Source organism: Phyllobates terribilis, unplaced genomic scaffold (assembly GCF_046119375.1).
Source record: "Phyllobates terribilis strain yellow unplaced genomic scaffold, ASM4611937v1 Scaffold_11__3_contigs__length_659146591, whole genome shotgun sequence".
Lineage (NCBI taxonomy): Eukaryota > Metazoa > Chordata > Amphibia > Anura > Dendrobatidae > Phyllobates > Phyllobates terribilis.
The window spans coordinates 204,157,909-204,182,308 of NW_027362771.1; the positions used below are offsets into that span (position 1 = coordinate 204,157,909).

The 24,400-nt window shown below is 44.2% G+C and overlaps 1 protein-coding gene across 2 annotated transcripts in view; it reads left to right on the top strand.

Moving 5' to 3' along the window:
* IMMP2L (inner mitochondrial membrane peptidase subunit 2) overlaps positions 1 to 16,861 on the top strand; it is a 1,848,527-nt gene extending 1,831,666 nt beyond the window's left edge. For both annotated transcript variants that reach the window (XM_073651969.1, XM_073651975.1), the window contains one exon: positions 16,208 to 16,861. In XM_073651969.1, coding sequence (XP_073508070.1) covers positions 16,208 to 16,327 — 120 coding nt within the window. In that variant the 3' untranslated portion in view covers positions 16,328 to 16,861. The remainder of the gene's footprint in view (positions 1 to 16,207) is intronic.
* Positions 16,862 to 24,400: the final 7,539 nt, after the last annotated feature.

The following is a 24,400-nucleotide window of genomic DNA, read 5'->3' on the forward strand; positions in this document are numbered from 1 at the left end:
TCCCATCCTGGACATAGAGTACGAGGTCGGGTGTCGGGGGCCGGAATCCCTCTGAATAGATCAGGTAGAAGAGGACAGGTGGCGTACTCCGCTCCGTCTGCATCCTCCCCGGGACCCATTAGCTAGGGAGCCACACTCTAAAGCTCCCGGGCCTTTATGATCCTGGTCCTTGGCCGGGTTGAGACATTCCTTGTCTGCAACCTCCCTCTCGTCCCATAGATCGGGGTACGAGGGCTGTGTCCCATGCCGGTGCAGGCACACACAGGATCTGCACTCCCGGAGGGAAGTCACATCACACACAGTAGTTTAGACCGCTTGACAGCCCAAGAACCGCCAAAGAACCAAGACCAAAGATGGCATTCTATTAAATATGAAATTAGAAGTGTCACTAACTAACTGTTCCTCCACCCACACCCACTAACTGGTTCCTACCACTTTGTATTCCCCAGTCTCCCTGTAACCAGGGGAGCAGCACCAAGTGCATACTAGCTCCCTCTGGTGGAAATGTGGTGTTGGATGCAAAAGGCTGGAACACTACCATCACACCAGGCTTACCTCAGAGGAGGAACACCACACTCCATTAAAGAAGTGCAGCATTCCTGTGGCGGTTGAACCCTCAGGGGCGCCACATTCCCCCCTGGTAATACACAGCACGTTCGTGGGCTGCAAAGGAATAGCACCCAGGAAAATTAATTTTATTTAACAAGTAAAACTATCATCCCTTTATGGGAGGCACATTTCTTGTAACATTGCATAACAGTTATAAAAGTACAAAAAGTGCAAGAGTATAAAATTATAAAAAACACAGAGATATAATAGTGCAAAATTATAAATTAAGACAAGAGACCTTTTGATCAAGACAGCGGACTGCTTAAAGGTGACTACGGTCAGTTCAGTAACAAGAGGGACCTGCCCTAAACCCTCTACGTGGGCCCTGGGGTGGCTGCAGGGCATGAAGATCCGGAGTTGGACCCCCACACAAGCCACTCCAGACAGGTTTTGCTTTTGAGGTCTGAGGTAGAAAGTAGGCACGGTTTTGTATAAAACCAATAGGGAGCACCTAAATAGATGCATAACTATTTACAATGCAGTCCGCCGCCTGCCATAGTCCGCAGGGACCAAAGTCTCTATAAGAAAAGGAAAACACATGAAAATAGCAGCAATATTCAAACTTCAAACAATAACTACAGCAGCCGGGGCTGCATTAGACTTGAGGCTCATGTGGAGGGAAGGGCTCATTCCTCCCGACAGAGGCTAGCCGGTCACCTGAGGCTGAGGGCGGGTGGCGTCACTCCCAGACACTTTGCGGACATCCAGGGCGTACCACCCACGCTCCCCTGGTGGCGAGTGAAAGTCACAGTATCGCCCGGGAAGAGGTTCCGGCCGGGGTGTCCCTTCTTAAGGCGCGGCTCGACGTCCCGCCGGCTGACGAACACATCGTCCTGGAACATGGGACACCGGATAAACCCCCACCCCGCCTCATGGTGAAAATGCACAACCTGGCCTTCATACCGTGGACTAGGACTGGTGGCCTCCTCCAGTCGCGCCTGAGTCTTTGTAGCCTTGGTCCTAACCTCGAGGCGCTCGCAGCGTTGCTCCCGCCGACGTTGCTCCCATGCCAGTTAGAAGACCTGGTCGCTGCACCTTTGGCTCCTTCTGCGCGCTTCAGATCTGGTCTCCCGCGGGAAGCCCATAAGGTCGCCCCCCTGGTTTTCCCAGGCCCACTCCTCGGTCTCGGGCCAGGTTACCGCTGGTTCAGGTAGCGGGGTCAGGACGGGTTGCTGTAAGTCCTCCAGTAGTGCGGACCAGTCCGGGTTGGAGCCGGTGGCCTCCTCCGCAGCTCCAGGCACCTCCTTTGTAGAGCTCTCGTGGCAGCGCAAGTCCCCACCAATAGCTGCCGCTTGCAGCTCAGGAGCTAGTGCCTGCTCCCAGGTGACGACTTGGGGATGTATATACTCCGTCATGAGGTCCAAGATTAACTCCGATGGCTCCGCTGCCGGGGCAGGGGTTGCACTCTCACCCGCCATTAGATCAGTCTCTACTTCGACCTCTGGGCCGACTGCTTCTGGAACCTCCTCTCCTCGACGGCGGTCTTGTATGCGCTGCAGCATTTCAGCTTTCCACGCTGCCGTTGCCGCCTTCTGGGCCTCCTTCTGTCTCCTTGCAAGTTCTGGAGCTTCCTGCTGGAGAAACTCAAAGTCTCCCGGAGTCAATGGGCTGCCACTAGGTTCTCCGCTGGGTGAAGGGCCTGAACCGGGCTCAGTGGTCGCGTGGTCTCATTCCCCAGAGGCCTCCATGACTGCCTCCGTTCACTGCCAAGCTCCGACTCACATGGCCGCACCTTGTTGCTTTCCTTCTTCTTCCTCTTTTGGGGCGGTTCCTGGGCGGCATGCTGACAGGCCTGCCTTCGTTCAGCCGATCCTATTTGACGGGTATTACCCCGCGGACAGTCTCTGATGGAAGGGGCAGTCCACATTTTTGGCGCCAAGTGGGAGCCCAGCCCACGATGGGAGGTGTACAAAGACAGTCTTTTCACAGCAATATGGCGCCTGTTCTTCTTTTGCGGGCGCCATTTTAAGTGCAAAACAACAGTCCAAGGTGTAAGGCACACAGTACCCGATAGCAAAGGGGAACTTTTCTCCGTTGCTGCGGGCACGAGATCCTGCCGACTACGCCAGAGATGTGACGCTCGCAAGCCCTGCCCTGGGAAGATGGGGTACTCGGAATGGGGTCAGATGTTGAGAACGGGGATGCAGTCGTGGCCTGGACCCGTTCCGTGCACAGGGCCGTCACATTGAAAATGATGTTAGGGCTTTCCGGGTTGAGTGGTAATTGTCGACTACGCCACCAGTGGTGTCTGGTGATGCGCCACCAGCGCCGCTAGCAGTCCGCTGAGGCCCGATGTCATGGCGGCTAAAGTTCTCGCTGCTCCCCACAGGCGGAGCGCGGCCTCAGGGCAGGCAAGGCAGGATGAAGGGGGTAGTAGTAGTAGCGCGGGGAGTGCAGGCACCGCGTCGCGTGGTATGGCGCGTAATGAACAGTCCGGAGTCCATAGGGATGAATTTCCAAGGCTTTACTCACAGTTCTCATAAGCAGCGCAAGGCTTCTCCCTGCACCTCGCGGAGTCCTGCGGCCATCAGGGACGGGGGTCTGACTACCTCCGAGGAAGTCCAGCGTGAGGTAGCATCCCTGCACCAGTGTGTTCCTGCACTACAGACTTTACCCTTTCCCGTCTGTGCGTGTGTGGATAGGCCGGGTCTACCTCTGAGCTCCTCTCAGGTGTAGGGCTCGGGTGGCAATTCCTCTCCATCCCAAGCCCGGCGGCATCCTCAGGGCCTAACCAGGCTTTCCCGTCCTGGACATAGAGTACGAGGTCGGGTGTCGGGGGCCGGTACCCCTGTTGCAGCCGGAATCCCTCTGAATAGATCAGGTAGAAGAGGACAGGTGGCGTACTCCGCTCCGTCTGCATCCTCCCCGGGACCCATTTGCTAGGGAGCCACACTCTAAAGCTCCCGGGCCTTCTTGATCCTGGTACTTGGCCGGGTTGAGACATTCCTTGTCTGCAACCTCCCTCTCGTCCCATAGATCGGGGTACGAGGGCTGTGTCCCATGCCGGTGCAGGCCCACACAGGATCTGCGCTTCTGGAGGGAAGTCACATCACACACAGTAGTTTAGACCGCTTGACAGCCCAAGAACCGCCAAAGAACCAAGACCAAAGATGGCATTCTATTAAATATGAAATTAGAAGTGTCACTAACTAACTGTTCCTCCACCCACACCCACTAACTGGTTCCTACCACTTTGTATTCCCCAGTCTCCCTGTAACCAGGGGAGCAGCACCTAGTGCATACTAGCCACCTCTGGTGGAAATGTGGTGTTGGATGCAAAAGGCTGGAACACTACCATCACACCAGGCTTACCTCAGAGGAGGAACACCACACTCCATTAAAGAAGTGCAGTATTCCTGTGGCGGTCGAACCCTCAGGGGCGCCACATATACATGCAGCGTCAAACCTGCAACAGCTCCTGATCGTGTCCACGTTCCCAAACTCACCCGCAGCATGTTAATTTCTGTAGCGGACACGCTTGTCTCTGCTGCTGTTTTTGACCGATTGAAGTGTCATTATATGCGGTGGATTCAAATGTACGAACAACAAAAGTGCGGCATTAGAACACCGTGTTTTGGACACAACATAAATACGTTGTGTCCAAAGGACTGCTGAGTGCTGATTGGGGGGACATAGCAGCTAGCGAACCAGCTGTGAGATGTTATTTAATGACCAGGGAAATGTTTGCCTAATGGCATCTTCCCAGGCTAAAAATAACAGCTCACAGCAGTAGCATAAATTACATGAATAGAAATGCTAATGAAGATTGGGTGAATGGGACTGGCTGACACCCAACTTTTTTGTTTGCTGATGTCAAGGTGTCAATCAAACCTTTTGATGACCAAACAAGGTAAAGAAACACACAGACACAGTGTAAACACTTTATTTGAAATACAACAGACCCATTCTTTAATCATTTAAATGAACCAATATATTCACCCCAGTTCTTGGTAATCCAAGGGCTTAAACAATGTCCCACCAAATAACTTTATTTAGCTCCAAAAATCATTCATTGATGCTAAAAAATGCTTCAAAAACTGCTTCAAAAAATGCTTGTAAAAACGCGTCAAAAACACATGAAAATCTGCATGAGTTTTTTTCTGCCAGGAAAAGGCAAAAATGCTCGGGACATTTCTGCTTCTAATCTGCATTTGTGTGCACATATCCTAAGAGTTATTTTGGTAACACAGCTGTGCGGAGATTGAAGTATCATGATAAAGTATTTTCTTTACTGAATTTTGTAATTGGAGGATATGGGTTCAGCCTTCCCCATTTGAATGAAGTGGTAGTAATGTATGCACTCCACTATGCTCTATTCAATGTCTATGGGACTAACAAAGTTACACGGTATCAGTAACTTGCAGGCATTTCGCTATTGCCTCTTGTGTAAAGGAACTTATAATGATAATTTTATTTCTACTGCAAGTGATTGTTGCTAATATACTGCTCAAAAAATAAAGGGAACAGTCAAATAACACATCCTAAATCTGAATGAATTAAATATTCTCATTGAATACTTTGTTCTGTACAAAGTTGAATGTGCTGACAACAAAATCACACAAAAATAATCAAAGGAAATCAAATTTATTAACCAATGGAGGCCGGTACTTTGAGTCACCCCCAAAATTGATGTGGAAAAACAAACTACAGGCTGATCCAGCTTTGAAGTAATGTCCTTAAAACAAGTCAAAATGACGCTCAGTATTGTGTGTGGCCTCCACGTGCCTGTATGACCTCCCTACAATGCCTGGGCATGCCCCTGATGAGGTTGCAGATGGTCTCCTGTGGGATCTCCTCTCAGACCTGGACTAAAGCATCCGCCAACTCCTGCACAGTCTGTGGCGCAACGTAATGTTGGTGGATGGAGCGAGACATGATGTACCAGATGTGTCCCAGGTCTGTGGAAAGGGCAGGCCAGTCCATAGCTTCAATGCCTTCATCTTTCAGGAACTGCTGACACACTCCAGCCACATTGACATTGTCTGACATTGTCCTGCATTAGGAGGAACCCAGGGCCAACCACACCAGCATATGGTCTCACAAGGGATCTGAGGATCTCATCTCGGTACCTAATGGAAATCAGGCTACCTCTGGCGAGCACATGGAGGGCTGTGCGGCCCTCCAAAGAATTGCCACCCAACACCATTACTGACCCACTGCCAAACCGGTCATGCTGAGGGATGTTGCAGGCAGCAGATCGCTCTCCACAGCGTCTTCAGACTCTGTCACGTCGGTCACATGTGCTCAGTGTGAACCTGCTTTAATCTGTGAAGAGCACAGGGCGCCAGTGGCGACTTTGCCAATCCTGGTGTTCTGTGGCAAATGCCAAGCATCCTGCACTGTGTTGAGCTGTGAGCACAGCCCCATCTGTGGACGTCGGGCCCTCATACCACCCTCATGGAGTCGGTTTCTAACCATGTGTGCAGACACATGCACATTTGTGGCCTGCTGGAGGTCATTTTGCAGGGCTCTGGCAGTGCTCCTCCTGTTCCTCCTTCCATAAAGCGGTGGTCCTGCTGCTGGGTTGTTACCCTCCTATGGCCCCAGTCAAAACATCAGCAAGAAAGCATTGGTACTGAGATGTGGTCTGTGGTCCCCACCTGCAGAACCACTCCTTTATTGAGTGTGTCTTGATAATTGCCAATAATTTCCATCTATTGTCTATTCCATTTGCACAACAGCATGTGAAATTGATTGTCAATCAGTATTGCTTCCTACGTGGACAGTTTGATTTCACAGAAGTTTGATTTACTTGGAGTTATATTCTGTTGTTTAAGTGTTCCCTTTATTTTTTTGAGCAGTGTATAATATACTTCAATTAGTGATAGTAGTGATTATACACACCAGAGTTATACCTGGTAAATACCTATATAATATGGATAAAATGTTTATTTTTAGTGAATTAATTGATTTTGTTAATTTACCATATTGTATTGTGACTTATTTCCTGTATATACTCAATAACTATATATGATTTTACTGTTTTATCACCTTAAAGAGCGCTTTGTTATATGCATTAGACTGTTTAGTCATGACCCAGTGAAATAGGAGAAATAATGAAGAATAAACCTTATTTTGTATTGTTCAACATTCATTTTCCATCACTAGAAGCAGCAATATTAATAAATAGTCATGGTAACTTAATGATATGTCTAGTATCATCAAAAAGAATACAGAAACAATAGTATGTGGGGCTATATTTACATAATTCTGTAAGTTAATTGAAACATGGATCCGATCTTTTTTTTTCCTTCTAAATATAGAATCCTATACATTCAGAGCAATGTACAAGTTTATTAAATTCATAAATCATTACTAAGCAGCTCTATTGAAAAAGAAAAAAGAGGTTTTGAAACTTTTTTTTTAAAAACTTTTACTGCTGGGTTATCCATTTGTACGCTGTAGTTTATAGTGATATTATATTTGCTATAGTGGTCACTATGTGCTCATGCCAGTGGTGTACTGTACCAACAATAGAGTCAGACCATACCAGTGTTACTTGGGGCTGCTGCCTGGTTTTTGGAGTCCATATCTCAGCCAAGTGGAACACTATGTTGGATATGAACCACAACTTTATTCTCACTTTGTCTTAAAATGTATGTAAATTACATTATACAGTATATTAAATAACAGACACTGAAAGTCATTGGAGTAGGGGGTCTGTCATACAATGTCACAGAATAATGTACCAAAAAAAGAACCAGACTTTGATATAAATCATGCTAACTCCATTATTAAGCATTTTACTTCGAGAGACAGAGTAATTACACATGCAGCAATTTTTATGAAAAAGTATAAATCCATTTATTTTACATATATGCTGACAAACAATTAAAAACAATTATTTAGCAGACAGTGAGCCATAGTAAATAATGAACCGATCAATTGGGGTGGTTTGCAGGTTTACAAATATATATCCTGAGTGGTATTAACATCAGTTAAATCACATTGCAGTAAACAGTTTAACACCAGTCTTTTTAGTAATCAGAAGGGCTTTATCTTCCCCTCTCCACGGGAGGTGGCAAACAGAGCAGAGAAAACACAAGTCACAGTTTAACAGCACACCATTATGTGTATATATATCTCAGTCTATGCCTCAGGTGCAATCATAAATACAGGCTGCAGACTATCAATGCTCATGTGCCCAGTACACAGTTACCCTGTGCTGAAATCTCAGACCCCAGTTAGTGTCACCTCACTGAATCAAGCAAGAATATCTCATTTTGTGGTGTTAGCAGTCTTGAATCATGCTATTACCAGTCAGGAAGGCTGTTAGGACCCACTTACCACGTGACCCCTGGCCCCAATGCGCATTTAGCACTAGCTTCCTCAAGGGAATAGTCCCTGGTGTAAAGAAGAAAGAGTTATTAATTGTTCTAATGGACCCAACACCATACTGGAGGTTAATGGGTATTTTTTATGGATCTGCATGTATTTGTATCCTTCTACTGTACTTTGTATGTAAATTTTTACTTTAATGTGTAAATCTATGTACATTTGTGTGAATAAGTATACAGTTATGCATGTTTGTAGCTGGGTGTATCTTGTGTATGTATATGTGAACTTGTGTATCAGTATGTGTTATTTATTTAAGTGGCTGTGTGTGTATCATTATCTAGTCACTCTGGGATTGAAGTGAAAGAAGGATTTTCACAAGCCTACATCGACAGAAGATATGTGGCTAGTTTTCCAAGATGTTTGGAACAACCTCGTTGCTGTGTTGCTTCAAAAATTGTGTGCAAATTTACCTAGAAAAATTGGTGTTGTTTTAAAGGCAAAGGGTGGTCACACTAAATATGGATTTGATTTAGATTTGCATTTTGTTAATTGCTAATAATAAACTATTAACACTTATATTTTTCAAAACATTCTTACTATGCAGCATTTATTCCCAACACCTACATAAATATTTTGCACAATATGGTATGTCTGTATTTATTGCAAAGGAGGTGGTATGTGATTAAATGGACATCAGTTGTATTCAGTGACAGTCTTAATATAGCAGAACTGAATAACATATATGAATAGTTTTCCCGATATCTTATCTCAAAGGGAAAATAAATAAGCTCCATATGCACAGTTTAAAATGATGCTATCTTAAAGTTATTATTACAAGCAAAATAAAAGTTTTTCCAAATCAAGGGTTAAATTTTGTCTTCCATTTCTACCAGTAGAGTTATAGTAGTTAGAATATTTCTAAATTTTGCCATACAGTAATTTCAGAAAAATGTCTAAGTGAAATGTGGTTGAAAGTATTGAAATTGTATATATTGTATAAGCAAAGAATAGACGAGGAAAATTATTGCTATTAAATTTGTTGTTTCTGAGGTCTGCTAGATACTAAAAGTACGAATGAGCAATTTCTCTACACTTTTCTTTGCTATGCTAAATGGGACGATTAAAGAAGTTATGTATCACTCAAAATGTGCCAATTTCATCTTTCTTGTTTTTTTACATAACTTTTTTTGTGGGCAAGTAAAACTACTTAATAAATGCAGTCATTGTTTTATGTCAATCAATGGAGATAAAAGTATTAGCATTTCCTAAAATAAAATTTAACTTTTTAGAATAATTAAAAACATTGAAATAAAAGATAAACAATAGCAAAAGATGATAAAACAATGTAAAAAACAGGTGTGCAAAGTAATACAAAGTAAGTTAAAAATTCTGTGTAAATTGGTGGATATATGGTACAAAGGAATGTTAGAACTATTTGTCATCACTAAGATAATAATTTTGGAGAAGTATATTTGTTTCTTGCAACAATGATGAATCCTTCATAGGAAATCTCACATTCTATCTAAGAGTGTTGGAGCAATCCTTGCAGGAATCAAGTTTGTGTGTGTGGTATTTAAAATCTAGGACACTATATTTTGTTCTATACTCACACATACTTAATATTTTGCGCTCCTTGATACTATTGTATCCATATGACCCAAAAAATCAAAGATTGGTGAAACGTACATTGCTTTGTGATCTTTGAGCAGAACACAAAAGGTTTTATGAAACAATATTAACATTTCAAAGTTTGAATTTGGAGAAAATATCGAGCCACACTATAACTACTTTGCATCACTTATGCCTGGTCATTTCATATTTAAGTAGGTTCATTCTGATATGTATTCTTTACCTTTGGAAACAGACAGCATTTTAGCTTCACTCTGCAATCAAACATGTGACTTAGCAGCTTAGCTCTGTGTGATCTAGGATTCTGAAAGTATCAAAGAATGAGACTTAAAGGGAACCTGACAGAACAATTGACACCTGTAAACTAATTTCATGGCTGCATTTATCTCTTAATGTTAATTATGGGCAACCCATTTTGTGGTAAAAGTTCACAGTATATTGCGATTCTCATCTTTTAAAAAAAAAATCATTCTACGTATATTCTTGTGAATAGGTATAGTTCAAGAGGAAACGGGTACCTGCGGAACAGTTCTGTCCCATCGCCCTATAGGCCCACATTCACTGAAGCATGACTGAGATCCGTGATCCGCTCTTACACTGTGATTTTGGAACATTGAATGACTTCATGAATTCCCCATGAACACCGCGACATACAACACAAAGGCTTTCGGTCACACTGCGCATGCCTCAGAACTCAGACTTTCAGGACATGCGCAGTGTGACATTGAGGCTCTGGCATGTAGGCTGAGATCCATTGTACATGCCCTAAGTTGCAGTTTTCATAATTTAAAGTTTCAAAGGGGATTCAAAGTTTTTTAGTACTTTTTTGGGGCAGATCAAGGATCTTAGTTAATGTCTCAGCAAGCATGTTGTAGAAAGACTGGGCAGGACTGTTCTGTGGGTAGGCGATGCCTTTTAGACTAGACCTATTCATAAATATATTTGAAGAATGATCTTTGAAAAGGTGAGAATTGTGATATTTTGTTAATTTAAACCCAGTGGTATAAGTAGAGTCACGTGGGCCCAGGGCAAAATTTTAACCTGCTTTCTCCATCCTCCACATTAGCATGCTGCTCAGATACATGAGCCCTGGTAGTTTGATATAGTCTTTTTTAGCCCCCCATAAAACAATACTATATAAATATCTCACAGAAAATTATCTTTTTGATGGCTTTTTTCTAAGTAGTACTTCTAAATAATATAGTCATATAGTTACTGAAAAGCAAATATTATTCCGATACTATTAATGAACAACAGCCATTATACCACTACACCAAGACCAATAATACCACATAGATCAGACAAATATCACCATCTGGTGGAAGTATTATCATTACTGTTCATCAGTATGTACAATGGTACAGGTCACTCTAGATGCTCTCTAGTGTCATCTCCAATTGAAGTAATTAATTTTTGCTTTTCTTCTTCATTTGGCGCAGAGCATTATAATGACTTCTTCCAGGCAGGATTCATGTTTTTGTGCTACACTTTACAGACATCCATGGCAGATCTCTTTTAAAGCACCATCTCCACATTATCCCCCAATTCTACACTATCAGTACTGCCCTTTTGTCCCACAGTAACAATATACTCAAAAATAAAATACAATTCAGTAGTGATGTTACACTGTGTCCCCTGCACTGTAGTAATTCTTATGTCCCCTTTGTGCCCAAATTCTGTAGAAATGCTCCCACTCTAATACCCATACAGCAGCGTTATTCACCTGTTATGCTCCCTTACAGGTGTAACTATCTCTTTGTGGCCCTGATATAGAAGTGAGTTTCCTCAATATAGCCCCATACATTAATATTATCCCTCTTCATGGACCCCATATGTTAATAAAGTCTCCCTATGTGGTCTCCATATAGCAATAATTTCCTCCCATTCTTGCTCCTATATCATAATAATGTCACCCAATTCTGGCCCCTATATATTAATAATGTCCCCCATGTGGCCCCATTATAGTTTAAATTCCCCCCTATGAAGCCATCTCATAATAGTACTCTCTCCCTATGCGGCCCCCACAATGCACGACTACTATTAAATTAAAAAAATCTCTAACCTGTCTCTCCTCCCAAGCCGAGTGGCTCTGTCGTCTTCGTTCCCCCAGCTGCTCTCTGCCCTGCAGCTACTCTACAGCTGCAGGCCTCTGACCCTATTTTAGGAAATGCTGGGGTTCACAAGAGTAGAACCAACAAACTTACTATAATAATCTCTCTGACAGGCTATAAAGAAGTGAAAAAGTAAAATAGAGGTTATCATATTTTAAATCTTTTGAAAATAATTGGACTTGAACTTTATTTTTTACAGTGTAGGAACCATCACATGTAGAAGACAATCAGATATGGTTGCCCTACAAACAATACCAGGTTATTAATTTTTTCAGGCCATTAAAAATAATACAAATGTCCAAAACAGGATGAGTTACTAAGATATTTGTCAATCATGGTATACTTTAAATAAAATGAACATGAAACGTTAATTAACTCTTTATCCCCTTTCTGACCCAGGGTGTATTAGAAAGTATCCGTGCCCTGGGCCTTATGGGCCTGATACGTATTAATACGCCCTGGCGATTTCGCCCGCACACAAGCGGTACGGGCGAGATTGCCGCCGAGTGTCAGCTGATTGTCACAGCTGACACCCTGTGCTATGTGCAGGGAGCAGTCCCGCACAGCTCCCATCACATTAACCCCCGAAATCGATCACAGCATTCCGGTGGCAAGAGGAGGTAAGCGCTATACTTACCTTCTCTGCCGGCGTCCAGCGGCGTCTGAATCCGGTCCCGGATGTTGCCATGGTCACCCGACGTCATCATGACAACATCCGGGTCACCAGGAGGCAGGAAGTTGCTTTGGTCATGCGCAGTGCACGATCAAAGTAACTTCTCCCTGTGCAGCGCTGACAGGCTGCATGGCATAGGGAGCTGCTGCTCTCTATGCCATGCAGGCGATCAGGCTGCAAAAAGTGAAAGTCCCATAGTGGGACAATGTGAACAAGCAATAAAAATGTCAGAAAGTGAAAAAAAAAAAAAAAAAAAAATTTAAAAATATTTTTTTTAAAAATAAAAAAAATAATAATAAAAAAATATATATATATTGTACCCATAAATAAATAATCTTATGAAAAAAAAAAATAAACCAATAAAGTACACATATTTGGTATCGCCGCGTCCAGAACGACCTGACCTATAAAACTGTCCCACTAGCTAACCCCTTTAGTGGACACGGTAAAAAAAAAAAAAAAAACGAAACATAAAACGATGTTTTATCATCATACTGCCAAACAAAAAATGGAATAAAACACGATCAAAAAGACGAATGTAAATAAAAATGGTACCGCTGAAAACGGCATCTTGTCCAGCAAAAAACAAGCGGCAATACAGGTCCAACAACAGAAAAATAAAAAAGTTATAGCTCTCAGAATAAAGTGATGCAAAAACAATTCTTTTTTATATAAAATAGTTTTTATTGTGTAAAAGCGCTAAAATATATATATATAAAAAAAAAATGCGGTACCGCTGTAAAAGTACTGACCCGAAGAATAAAGCTGCCTTATCAATTTTACCACAAGCAGAACGGCATTAAAAAATAACAAAAAAACAATTCCTGAATTGTTGGCTTTTGTTTGTTTATTCTGCCTCCCAAAAATCGGAATAGAAAGCGATCAAAAAATGTAATTTACCCGAAAATGATACCGATAAAAACGTCAACTTGTCCCACAAAAAACAAGCCATCACATGACTCAGTCGGCCGAAATATGGAAAAATTATAGCTCTCAAAATATGGCGATGCAAAAACTTGTCTTTGCAAAAAAATGCGTCTTTTAGTGTGTGACAGCTGTCAATCATAATCTGAATCTGGCATCGCTGTAATTGCACCGACCCGAAGAATAAAGTCGTCTAATCACAAATACCACATGAGGAACGGCGTAAAAAATAAACTTTAGGGCCAGGGTTGTGCTAGGGTTGTGCTAGGGTTTGGGTTAATGTTGGGCTAGGGTTAGGGTTGGGGTTAGGTTTGGGGTTAGAGTTGGGTTAGGGTTGGGCTAGGGTTAGAATTGGCCTAGGGTTGGGCTAGGGTTAGGATTGGGCTAGGGTTAGGGTTGGGCTAGGGTTAGGCTAAGGTTAGGGTTAGGCTAAGGTTAGGGTTAGGCTAGGGTTAGGGTTGGGCTAAGGTTCGGGTTGGGGTTCGGATTTTTTCAGAAGTAAAGAAAAAAAATGACAACGATATGGCGACTAGTGAGCACAAGTACTCGCTACTTGAGTTTGCATCGGGTGCTTGGGTATGCATTGAGTATGGCGGGTGCTCGAGTGACATGCTCGAGTCTCCTCCCCAAATGTTTTGCAGCTGTTATACAGCCAAAAAAACCTTGCGGGTATTGCCTGCCATGCACAAGCGATCCCCGCATGTTTTTTTTTGGGTGCTTAGTAAAAAAAACATGCGGGGCAGGGACTCGAGCATGTCACTTGAGCACCCGCGATACTTGGTGCATACCCTAGTACCTGATGCAAACTCAAATAGCGAGCACTTGCACTCAAGACTAATGGCAACTTATTCAATATGATGACCTAATGTTATCAAATTCTGTGTCGTACCTCTGGGTTCAAAATGTTCACTATACCCCTTGAAAAAATCCTGGAGGGGTGTAGCTTCCAAAACGGAGTCACTAGGGGGAGGGTGGAGTGGTTTCCACTATTTAGGCACATCAGGGACTCCCCAAACGCAACCTGTTACCCTTGTGAAAATGCAAAATTGGGGGCTGAAAAACATTTTTGTTGAAAAAATGTGAAAATTTTATTTTTACGGTTCAATGTTATAAACTTCTGTGAAGCACCTGGGGGTTCAGGGCACTCACTGCACATCTAGATAAGTTCCCTAAGGGGTCTAGTTTCCAAAATGGTGTCACTTGTGGGGGGTTTCCACTGTTTAGGCACATCAGGGGCACATCCGCTAATTATTCAAACAAATTTTACATTCGAAAAGTCAAATGGTGCTCCTACCCTTCCGAACTCGGCTGTGCGTCCAAACAGTGGTTTTCCCCCACATATGGGGTATCGGCTTACTCAGGAGAAATTGCACAACAAACTGCATGGTGCAATTTCTCCTGTTACCCTTGTGAAAATGCAAAATTGGGGGCTGAAAAACATTTTTGTAGGAAAAATGTGAAAATTTTATTTTTATGGCTCAATGTTATAAACTTCTGTGAAGCACCTGGGGGTTCAAGGTGCACACCACGCATCTAGATAAGTTCCCTAAGGGATCTAGTTTCCAAAATTGTGTCACTTGTGGGGGGTTTCCACTGTTTAGGCACATCAGGGGCTCCCCAAATGCAACATGGTGTCCACTAATTATTCAAGCAAATTTTACATTCAAAAAGTCAAATGGCGCTCCTTCCCTTCCAAATCCTGCCGTGCACCCAAACAGTGTTTTTCCTCACATATTGGGTACCTGTGTGCTCAGGGAAAATTGCACAACAAATTTTGGGGTCCATTTTTTCCTGTTACCCCTGCGAAAATAAAAAAAATTGGGTCTAAAGTAACATTTTTGTGAAAAAAGTTAAATGTTCATTTTTTTCTTCCACATTCCAAAAATTCCTGTGAAGCACCTGAAGGGTTAATAAACTTCTTGAATGTGGTTTTGAGCACCTTGAGGGGTGCAGTTTTTTGAATGGTGTCACTTTTCGGTATTTCTTCATAAAGGCCCCTCAAAGTCGCGTCAAATGTGATGTGGTCTCTAAAAAAATGGTTTTGTAAATTTTGTTGTAAAAATGAGAAATCGCTGGTCAACTTTTAACCCTTATAGCTCCCTACTAAAAAAAAAATTGTACCAAAATTGTGCTGATGTAAAGTAGACATGTGTGAAATTTTATTTATTAACTATTTTGTGTGACATATCTCTTTGATTTAAGGGCATAAAATTTTAAATTTTGAAAATTGCAAAATTTTCAACATTTTCGCCAAATTTCCGATTTTTTTCACAAATAAACGCAAGAGATATCGAAGAAATTTTACCACTATCATGAAGTACAATATGTCAAGAAAAAACATTCTCAGAATCAGGGAGATCCGTTGAAGCGTTCCAGAGTAATTACCTCATAAAGTGACAGTGGTCAGAATTGTAAAAATTGGCCTGGTCATTAACGTGCAAACCACCCTCGGGGGTAAAGGGGTTAAAGGGAACCTGTCACGTTATACATGCAGACTGATAATGAAGACAGCTTGGTATAGAGGAGAAGAAGCTGAGCAGAAAGACATATTGGTTTGAGGGTAAATATTCAGGACAACTTATTCATTGTGTTTATATGTATATGAGTCCAGTGGGCTATCTTCTAGTGACTGCGGTTATCTCTGCATGCATAATAATGCAGTGAAGACTGTCAATCAGAGGATAGGACCACACACTGGACTAATATGCATGCAGACACTAGGATTTCAATGAATAAAATATAGCTCCTCCTTCTCTATAACATCCTGCCAGCAGATCACATTCCATTTTCAACATGACAGGTTCCCTTTAAACCTGTTAAAGGAAAAAATTGAATTTATTAATAAAGTTTATTATTTTGGCCTTTTCCTGAAAATCTTGCAATTCTTGAAAGCTATTTTTAGTATAAATTTTTATGCTACAAACATTCATCTTAGTGGAATTGAAAACGATGGAACTGACATAAATTTTAATTGTTTCAACAGATTTCTCTTGGACTTCTTCATGCGCATGCAACTCATATACTGTGGCCTCCCAGCCGATGGCAAAAGCTAAAGCCGCTGTTACCTCAAGAGCGCAAACCAATACTGAGCGACCAAGATTAATCTCAAGTTCACATTTTTAAATACAGTTGACAGGCCACAACACACATTGTTTTGCTCATGAAAAAATATTTAAATCCAGACCTGATCAGACTAACATTTCTTGGGCTAGTGGCCTTTTATGGGGACCTTCTAAAAATGTATTTTGGTGTAATTGTTTAAAAAAAAAACTTAATCAAAAAGTTACACGTCATTTTGTTATTTGGCATAACCTATTAGGCTAATGACCCATTTTTATGTATACTTTTCCGGGAATGTGGGAGATAATTTCTGTCACTGGTAAAAGGTGATTAATAATTACTGCAAACAAGCATATTAGGCACCTAATATAAAGTATGCTACCAGTCATTAGGATGAATTAAGACAAATAAATTTAATTCAGAGAGTTAATTTTCATATCAGAAGGTTGATCTTTTTGAACCTAAATTGAAGGGGTAGAAGGTGAACCTACCAGTCTCCTTCCAAGATCGTTGATTGCATTCTTTTACCACTCAGAAGTCTAATTTAATTTTTGTGGGTTACATGTCAACCTGGATTAAAGTCGATAACAAGTAAATTGTTGTTTGTCTCATCATTTCTCTGGTATCTAAAAAGATTCAAGCTAAGCAGACCTGCATTCATTTCAGTCTTTTAGAGTGGTGGAGGATAAAGTACATTTTATATATATTCATATTTTTCATGGCTTTCGAAGTATAAAGGTTTTGGGCAAAAAAATATTGCTTTGGAACATTATGGATTATTAGATGCCTTATAACATATAAGCTGAATATTTTGTGAAAATATTTCTTTCATTTTATACCTATAGTCTTGCTCGATTGAGACTATAAAAATATAGTGACACTTTAAAAACTCAAAATTTCTAGGGCAACATCTGTGCTGATTTTACAGCTTTAATATTGCAGGCTCATTGAAAATAGAAAAGCTATTATAGTTGGCCTCTCAGTGACTTTGCTTGACAGGTATAATTTAGTATAAAAATGCTAAAGCTTCAGCCCATTTTTATTGTCAGTGATCAACGAGTCATCCCATACCCAATACAACAGATGTATAGTGGTAAAAATAGTAAATGAAAGGGCGAATACAGTGCATATAAAAGTTTTTGTATATTTACATTTAAAAGATCCAGGAAAAATAGTAATTTGGCATGTGTTGTTTAAATCAACTATGGTACTTCATTTTTTCCGCTAATTATATAGGGATATCATTTTAGATACAAAAGGCATCTGCTGGAAAATACAGCTTATGAATTTACTGTTTGATATTCCAACTGTACGTATTTAAACCTTAATAAAGCTTAATGTAAGAAATACTATTACATTTTAAACTTGCAAAAGGAAAATTTTTTAAAAAACAGCAGATGACAGCTGTAAGGCGGCAGTGTACACACCGTGCAGTAACTGAGGCAGTGACCCAAGCAAGTCCAACATAAACAGCTTTTATTCAGCAACTCACGGTTAAACAGAAAGTCCTCCTGTTCGCAGCCGGGTTAACATGAGTCCATAAACAACGGTTGCCGGGGACAACGGCCACGCCGGGCCTCTCAGAGCCTGACAGGTGCAGAGCCTTCCTAGGCGGTGGTTCAGCCACACTCAGTCCTGCTGAGCTAACCTGCTGTGCTCCTAGCAGGTTGCAACATAGAACAACACTAAACCTTAGTGAAGGAGTTTTAAAGGACCTGTGGCAAGAGCCACTGGAAAATCCGGGTTGGAGGGAGGAGGCCGCCCCACTGCCTCCTGTGACCTCCTCCAAGAAATGAAGGCCCTGCCGGGTTTTACTTAATCTGCCTTAGCCAGGTAGTCTGACCAGGTGATTGCTCACCTTCATTCCTGCATTGCAGCCGCAGCTGTGTCTGTGACTGCAATGCACTCCAATGGATTTAATAGGTCTCTGTACACATTCTGGGGGATATATAATATCCCTCATATACGATTCCGGTCACTGCCTCACATATCCCCCCCTCTGTTCAAACTTGTGGGGTTGAACATTTTACACCATACAGGGTCCCAGGGACAGGGCATCCGCGTTTCCCTGTGACTTCCCAGGGCGATGTTCTACCGAGAAACTGAAATTTTGCAGTGACAGGAACCACCGGGTGACTCGCGCATTCCTCTCCTTAGCATTTCTCATCCATACTAAGGGTGAGTGGTCCGTCACCAAGTGGAACTGACGCCCGAGTAAATAATAGCGTAGTGATTCCAAGGCCCACTTAATAGCCAAACACTCCTTCTCTACCACGCTATAGTTTTTCTCTGCCGGGACAAGTTTTCTACTCAAGTAGGTGACCGGGTGCTCTTCACCATTCACTTTTTGTGACAATACCGCCCATAGGCCTACCTCCGAGGCATCTGTCTGTACAATGAAGGTTTCATTGAAGTTGGGGCTGATGAGGACCGGTTGTCCACACAGGGCCAACTTCATGGACTGAAAAGCTTCCTCTGCCTTAGGGTTCCACTGAACCATTACCGATTTTTTTCCTTTCAAGAGATCAGTCAGGGCTGCCGTTCGCCCAGCAAAATTAGGTATAAACCGGCGGTAATACCCAAGGAAGCCAAGGAACGCCCTCACCTGCTTTGTACTTGACGGTTTAGGCCAGTTTTTTATGGCCTCAACTTTATTGATTTGGGGCTTAATGGCTCCTCGGCCTATCACATACCCCAAGTATCGGGCTTCCTCTAGCCCTATCGCACATTTTTTTTGATTTGCCGTTAACCCCGCAGCTCTGAGAGAATCCAGAACTGCTTGTACCAGGGATAGGTGCGTATGCCAGTCAGTGCTAAAGATGATAATGTCATCTAAATAGGCAGACGCGTACTCCTGATGGGGCTTAAGCACTATGCCCATCAACCTCTGGAATGTAGCCAGGGCCCCATGTAACCCAAAAGGTAAGACCACATAGTGGTATAGACCCTCTGGAGTTACGAAGGCGGTCTTTTCCTTTGCCGAATCTGTGAGGGGTACCTGCCAGTAACCCTTGGTGAGATCGAGCGTGGTAAAGTACTGGGCCTGCCCCAGTCTCTCAATCAGCTCGTCCACCCTGGGCATTGGATAAAGGTCAAACTTTGACACTTCATTCAATTTCCGGAAATCGTTACAGAAGCGTAATGATCCGTCTGGTTTTGGAATCAATACGATGGGGATAGCCCACTCACTCCGTGATTCCTCTATGACGCCTAGCTGAAGCATTTGTTTTACCTCAGCCGTGATGCCTTGCCTCCGGGCATCGGGTACCCGGTACGGTCTTATTCGTACCCTTACACCAGGTTCGGTGACAATGTCATGTTGGATAACCGTAGTCTTACCTGGTAGCTCTGAGAACACGTCGTTATTGTGCTGCACCAGCGAGCGAGCCTCCCGTCGCTGCTGTTTAGTGAGAGCATCACTTATCCTGACCTCCCCCTCGGATGCTTCCCTGGCTAAAGGTAGAGAACTCTCTGGTGATATGCGCGGAGTGACGTCTGTAACTAAACACTCTCGTTCTTTCCAAGGTTTTAACAGGTTTACATGGGAAAGCTGCTCAGGTTTCCTCCTTCCGGGCTGATACACCCGGTAATTTACCTCCCCCACTTTTTCTCGAATCTCATATGGTCCTTGCCACTTGGTCATGAACTTACTCTTGGCTGTGGGTACCAGTACTAACACCCGATCACCCTTGTTAAAAGTTCTGACTCTGGCTCTTTTATTATATGTGCGCCTCTGAGCTGCCTGGGCATCTAACAGATGCTCTTTCACGATGGGCATGACCGCCGCGTTCCGGTCCTGCATACTAGCCACGTGTTCAATTATACTCCTATGTGGAGTCGGCTCTTGTTCCCATGTCTCTTTGGCTACGTCCAACAGACCCCTAGGGTGTCTGCCGTACAATAACTCAAAGGGAGAGAACCCTGTGGAAGCCTGGGGTACCTCACGGACAGCGAACACCAAATAGGGTAACAACATGTCCCAATCCCTTCCATCCTTAGAAACCACCTTTTTTAACATGGACTTGAGGGTTTTATTGAACCGTTCTACTAGCCCGTCGGTTTGAGGGTGGTACACCGAGGTGCGCAATTGTTTAATTTTTAGCAATTTGCATAGTTCCCTTGTCACTTTGGACTTAAAGGGGGTCCCCTGATTCGTCAGGATCTCCCTGGGGAGTCCAAGGCGACAGAACATGGCAAACAGCTCCCGTGCAATCAGTTTTGCCGAGGTGTGGCATAGTGGTATAGCTTCCGGGTACCGAGTGGCATAGTCGACGACTACCAGTATATGTTGGTGTTCACGGGCGGATTTTACAATGGGTCCAACCAAATCCATTGTAATCTGTTCAAAAGGCACCTCTATCAGTGGCAGAGGTACCAATGGGCTACGGAAACTTGCAGTGGGTGAGATCAACTGACATTCGGGGCAGGATTCGCAATACCTTTTGACTTCCGCGTAAACCCCAGACCAAAAGAACCGCTGTAAGATATGGTCTAGCGTCTTTTTCACCCCTAAGTGTCCACCCAGCAGGTGTGAGTGTGCCATCTCCAGAATCTCTCGACGGTACGACTGAGGTGCCACTAACTGTTCTACAACCTCGTCCCTGATCTTTACTGTCCTGTAGAGTAACTCACCGTTGATTACCATGCGTGGAAATACAGTATCTGCACCAGGCTGTTGAGCTACGCCATTTATCTCTAACACCCTTTCCCGCGCCTGAGTAAGGGTGGGATCCCGTAGCTGAGCTGTCCCAAACGTGCCCCGGGACACTTTCAGCTGGGGGATCTATGGGGTGTCCTCGACCTCTCCTGCCAACACCTCTAAGGGAAACCTATCGGGGTCACACTCTGTCCCTAGGTTGGACACCCCTACGGCAGGTTCATCGGGCACAGCGTCTGAAATACATTTTACCGGGGGAGAGTGGATTTTGTTTTTCCACAGAGTCCAGAACAGGGGCAAGTCTCTTCCCAACACAGTCCCATAGGGAAGAGTTTTTACCACTCCCACCACATGTTTTATGTCTCCACATGGCGTGGACAAAACTATCTCTGCAGTTGGATACTCTCGGAGGTCCCCATGGATACACACAACCCCGACTGGCCATCCACTGGGGTTGTCTCCTGCCACCAGCGACCCATGTACCAGAGTCACGAGGCTCCCTGAGTCCAGGAGGGCCTCCGTGGGGTACCAATTAACCAGTACCTGGCATAGTTGGAGTTCACTGTCCCGGGATTCGGCGCTCGCTGTGCAGATGGTCTGGGCATACATTGAGACCCGGCGGCTATATCCGCAGTCCATGGGTTCCATAGTCAGGGGACAATTAGCGATCACATGTCCCGGCCCCTGACACCGCCAGCACCTAAGGGTGGAGGTACTGTTAGGTCTTATGGCAGTTTGGGAGGGAACCAGTCTCCTGCCGCTCTCACTCCGGGGTTCCCCTTCAGCATGGGCACGGTGCTGACTGTCCCCAGCAGAGGGACGCGACCCCTTTCCCGACTCCTGGGTTGGCAGGGATCGGCGTGACAGCCGAGAGGGGGCGGAGTCTCGAATGAAGTCCTGAGTAGCCGAGTAGCGCTCGACCAAATTGACTACCTGGTCGAGGGTGCCGGGGTCCCCTTGCCCCACCCAACGTTGGATAGCGACTGGCAGAGTCCTCACCTGCCGGTCAACCACCACCCTCTCCACTATCTGGGCTGGGGACAAAGTCTCAGGTTGGAGCCACTGCTTTACCAGCTGCAGGAGGTCTTAAGCCTGAGACCGGGCAGGTCGGGTCTCCACATAGGCCCACGAAAACACACGCTGAGCCCTCACGTATGTATTGACCCCCAGCCGGGCAAGGATCTCACCTTTGAGCCTCTGGTAGTCCCGGGCGTCCTCCTGACTGAGGTCGAAACAGGCCTTCTGGGCATCGCCAACCAAAAACGGAGCCACCACTTCCGCCCACTGGTCAGCTGGTAGGTTTTCCTGCTCTGCTGTACGTTCGTAGATGGTAAGGAAGGCTTCCACGTCATCCTCTGGTTCCATCTTCCTCAACGCTGATCGAACCTTGTCCCGGGCATCTCGACGTTCGGGGGCTGATGCCGTCGGTGTTTCCCGCAGGGCAGCAATTTGTTGCATCATCAGTTCATTTGTTTTTTGCTGCTGCCATTGGAGATCCTTGTGCTGCTCCTGCGGTTGCCGTTGGAGACTCAGGTACTGCTCCTGCTGTTGCCACTGGAGACTCTGGTGCTGCTCCTGCTGTTGGCGCTGAGACTGCATCTGTTGCTGCTGGGTGAGTACCAGCTGCTTAAACAACTCCTCCATTTTGTCCATGGGGTGGAACTGGAAGGTGGCAGGCCGAATTGTGGTCATGCAGCTGCCGGTGGGGTATACCTCAGTCACACTGCCCGCATTCTCCACCAAGCTGTAAGGCGGCGGTGTACACACCGTGCAGTAACTTGAGGCAGTGACCCAAGCAAGTCCAACATAAACAGCTTTTATTCAGCTACTCACGGTTAAACAGAAAGTCCTCCGGTTCGCAGCCGGGTTAACATGAGTCCATAAACAACGGTTGTCGGGGACAACGACCACGCCGGGCCTCTCAGAGCCTGACAGGTGCAGAGCCTTCCTAGGCGGTGGTTCAGCCACACTCAGTCCTGCTGAGCTAACCTGCTGTGCTCCTAGCAGGTTGCAACATAGAACAACACTAAACCTTAGTGAAGGAGTTTTAAAGGACCTGTGGCAAGAGCCACTGGAAAATCCGGGTTGGAGGGAGGAGGCCGCCCCACTGCCTCCTGTGACCTCCTCCAAGAAATGAAGGCCCTGCTGGGTTTTACTTAATCTGCCTTAGCCAGGTAGTCTGACCAGGTGATTGCTCACCTTCATTCCTGCATTGCAGTCGCAGCTGTGTCTGTGACTGCAATGCACTCCAATGGATTTAATACGTCTCTGTACACATTCTGGGGGATATATAACATCCCTCGTATACAATTCCGGTCACTGCCTCACACACACTAAACTGGACTTGGGCAGAGCGACTTGATGAAGTAGTTGATGCTCTGTGTGCGCCTCGGCGCAATGGCACCACAGTGCTGGTCCGTCTACGTCTAGCTGCTGTCTGCCAGTGGAGGCACCAACATCTAGATTTAGGTGAGAATATGATATTTATTTTTTAATTTTAACAATACTTGTAAGGGGACTGTGAGGACATCATATAGTGTGGATGACATTAAACTGTGTATAGGGGAGCAATGGGGGCATCATACTCTGTATAGGGAGGCATTTTACTGTGTATATGGGGCTTTGGGAGCATTATACTGTGTAAGGAAGATTGTGAAGGCCATCATTCATTGTGGGGGGCATTATACTGTGTATAGGGGCGTTATGTCAGTATCATACTCTGTATAGGGAGGCATTATACTGTGTATTGGTCCTTTTGGGAATTATACTGTGTGAGGACTACTGCGGGAGTCATCATATAGTGTGATGAGCATCATACTGTGTATAAGGGAATATACTATCTAAATTGGGGCTTGGTCATCATATAGTGTGATGAGCATCATACTGTTTATAGGGCATTATACTATCTAAATTGGGGCTTTGGGGATATTTTACGATACATTAGGGGACATTATAGTGTGTATGGGGGTCTTTGGGGGAATTATACTGTGAGCACTAGTGTGAGGGCCATCATACTGTATATTTGGAGCTTTTGGTATTATACTGTGTATAGGGGTCTTTGCACATTACACTGTATGATGACTACTGATAGGGCCATAATTCAGTATAGGAGGCATTATACTGTTTATAGGGGGTTTTAGAGGCAGTTGTGGGGACATCCTGTGTATTGGGTAGCTATTGGGCCACCATACTGTTATATTGGGGAGAATTGAGGACATCATACTGTGTGGGGGGCTTTCAGGGACATCAAACTGTGTATGAGAGATCTGTGGGCCACAATACTGTATATAGGGTATCAAAACCAACAAAAAAACATTTTGGAAAAAAGAGGTTGCGAATAAAGGGGAAAGGGACCCCTTATTAGAAATGATTGCCTCGATCTACCTGTTGGTAGTCCCAAAATGACACAAAAGGGATTTATATCATAAAATATAAACTTTATTGGGAAATATACATTTT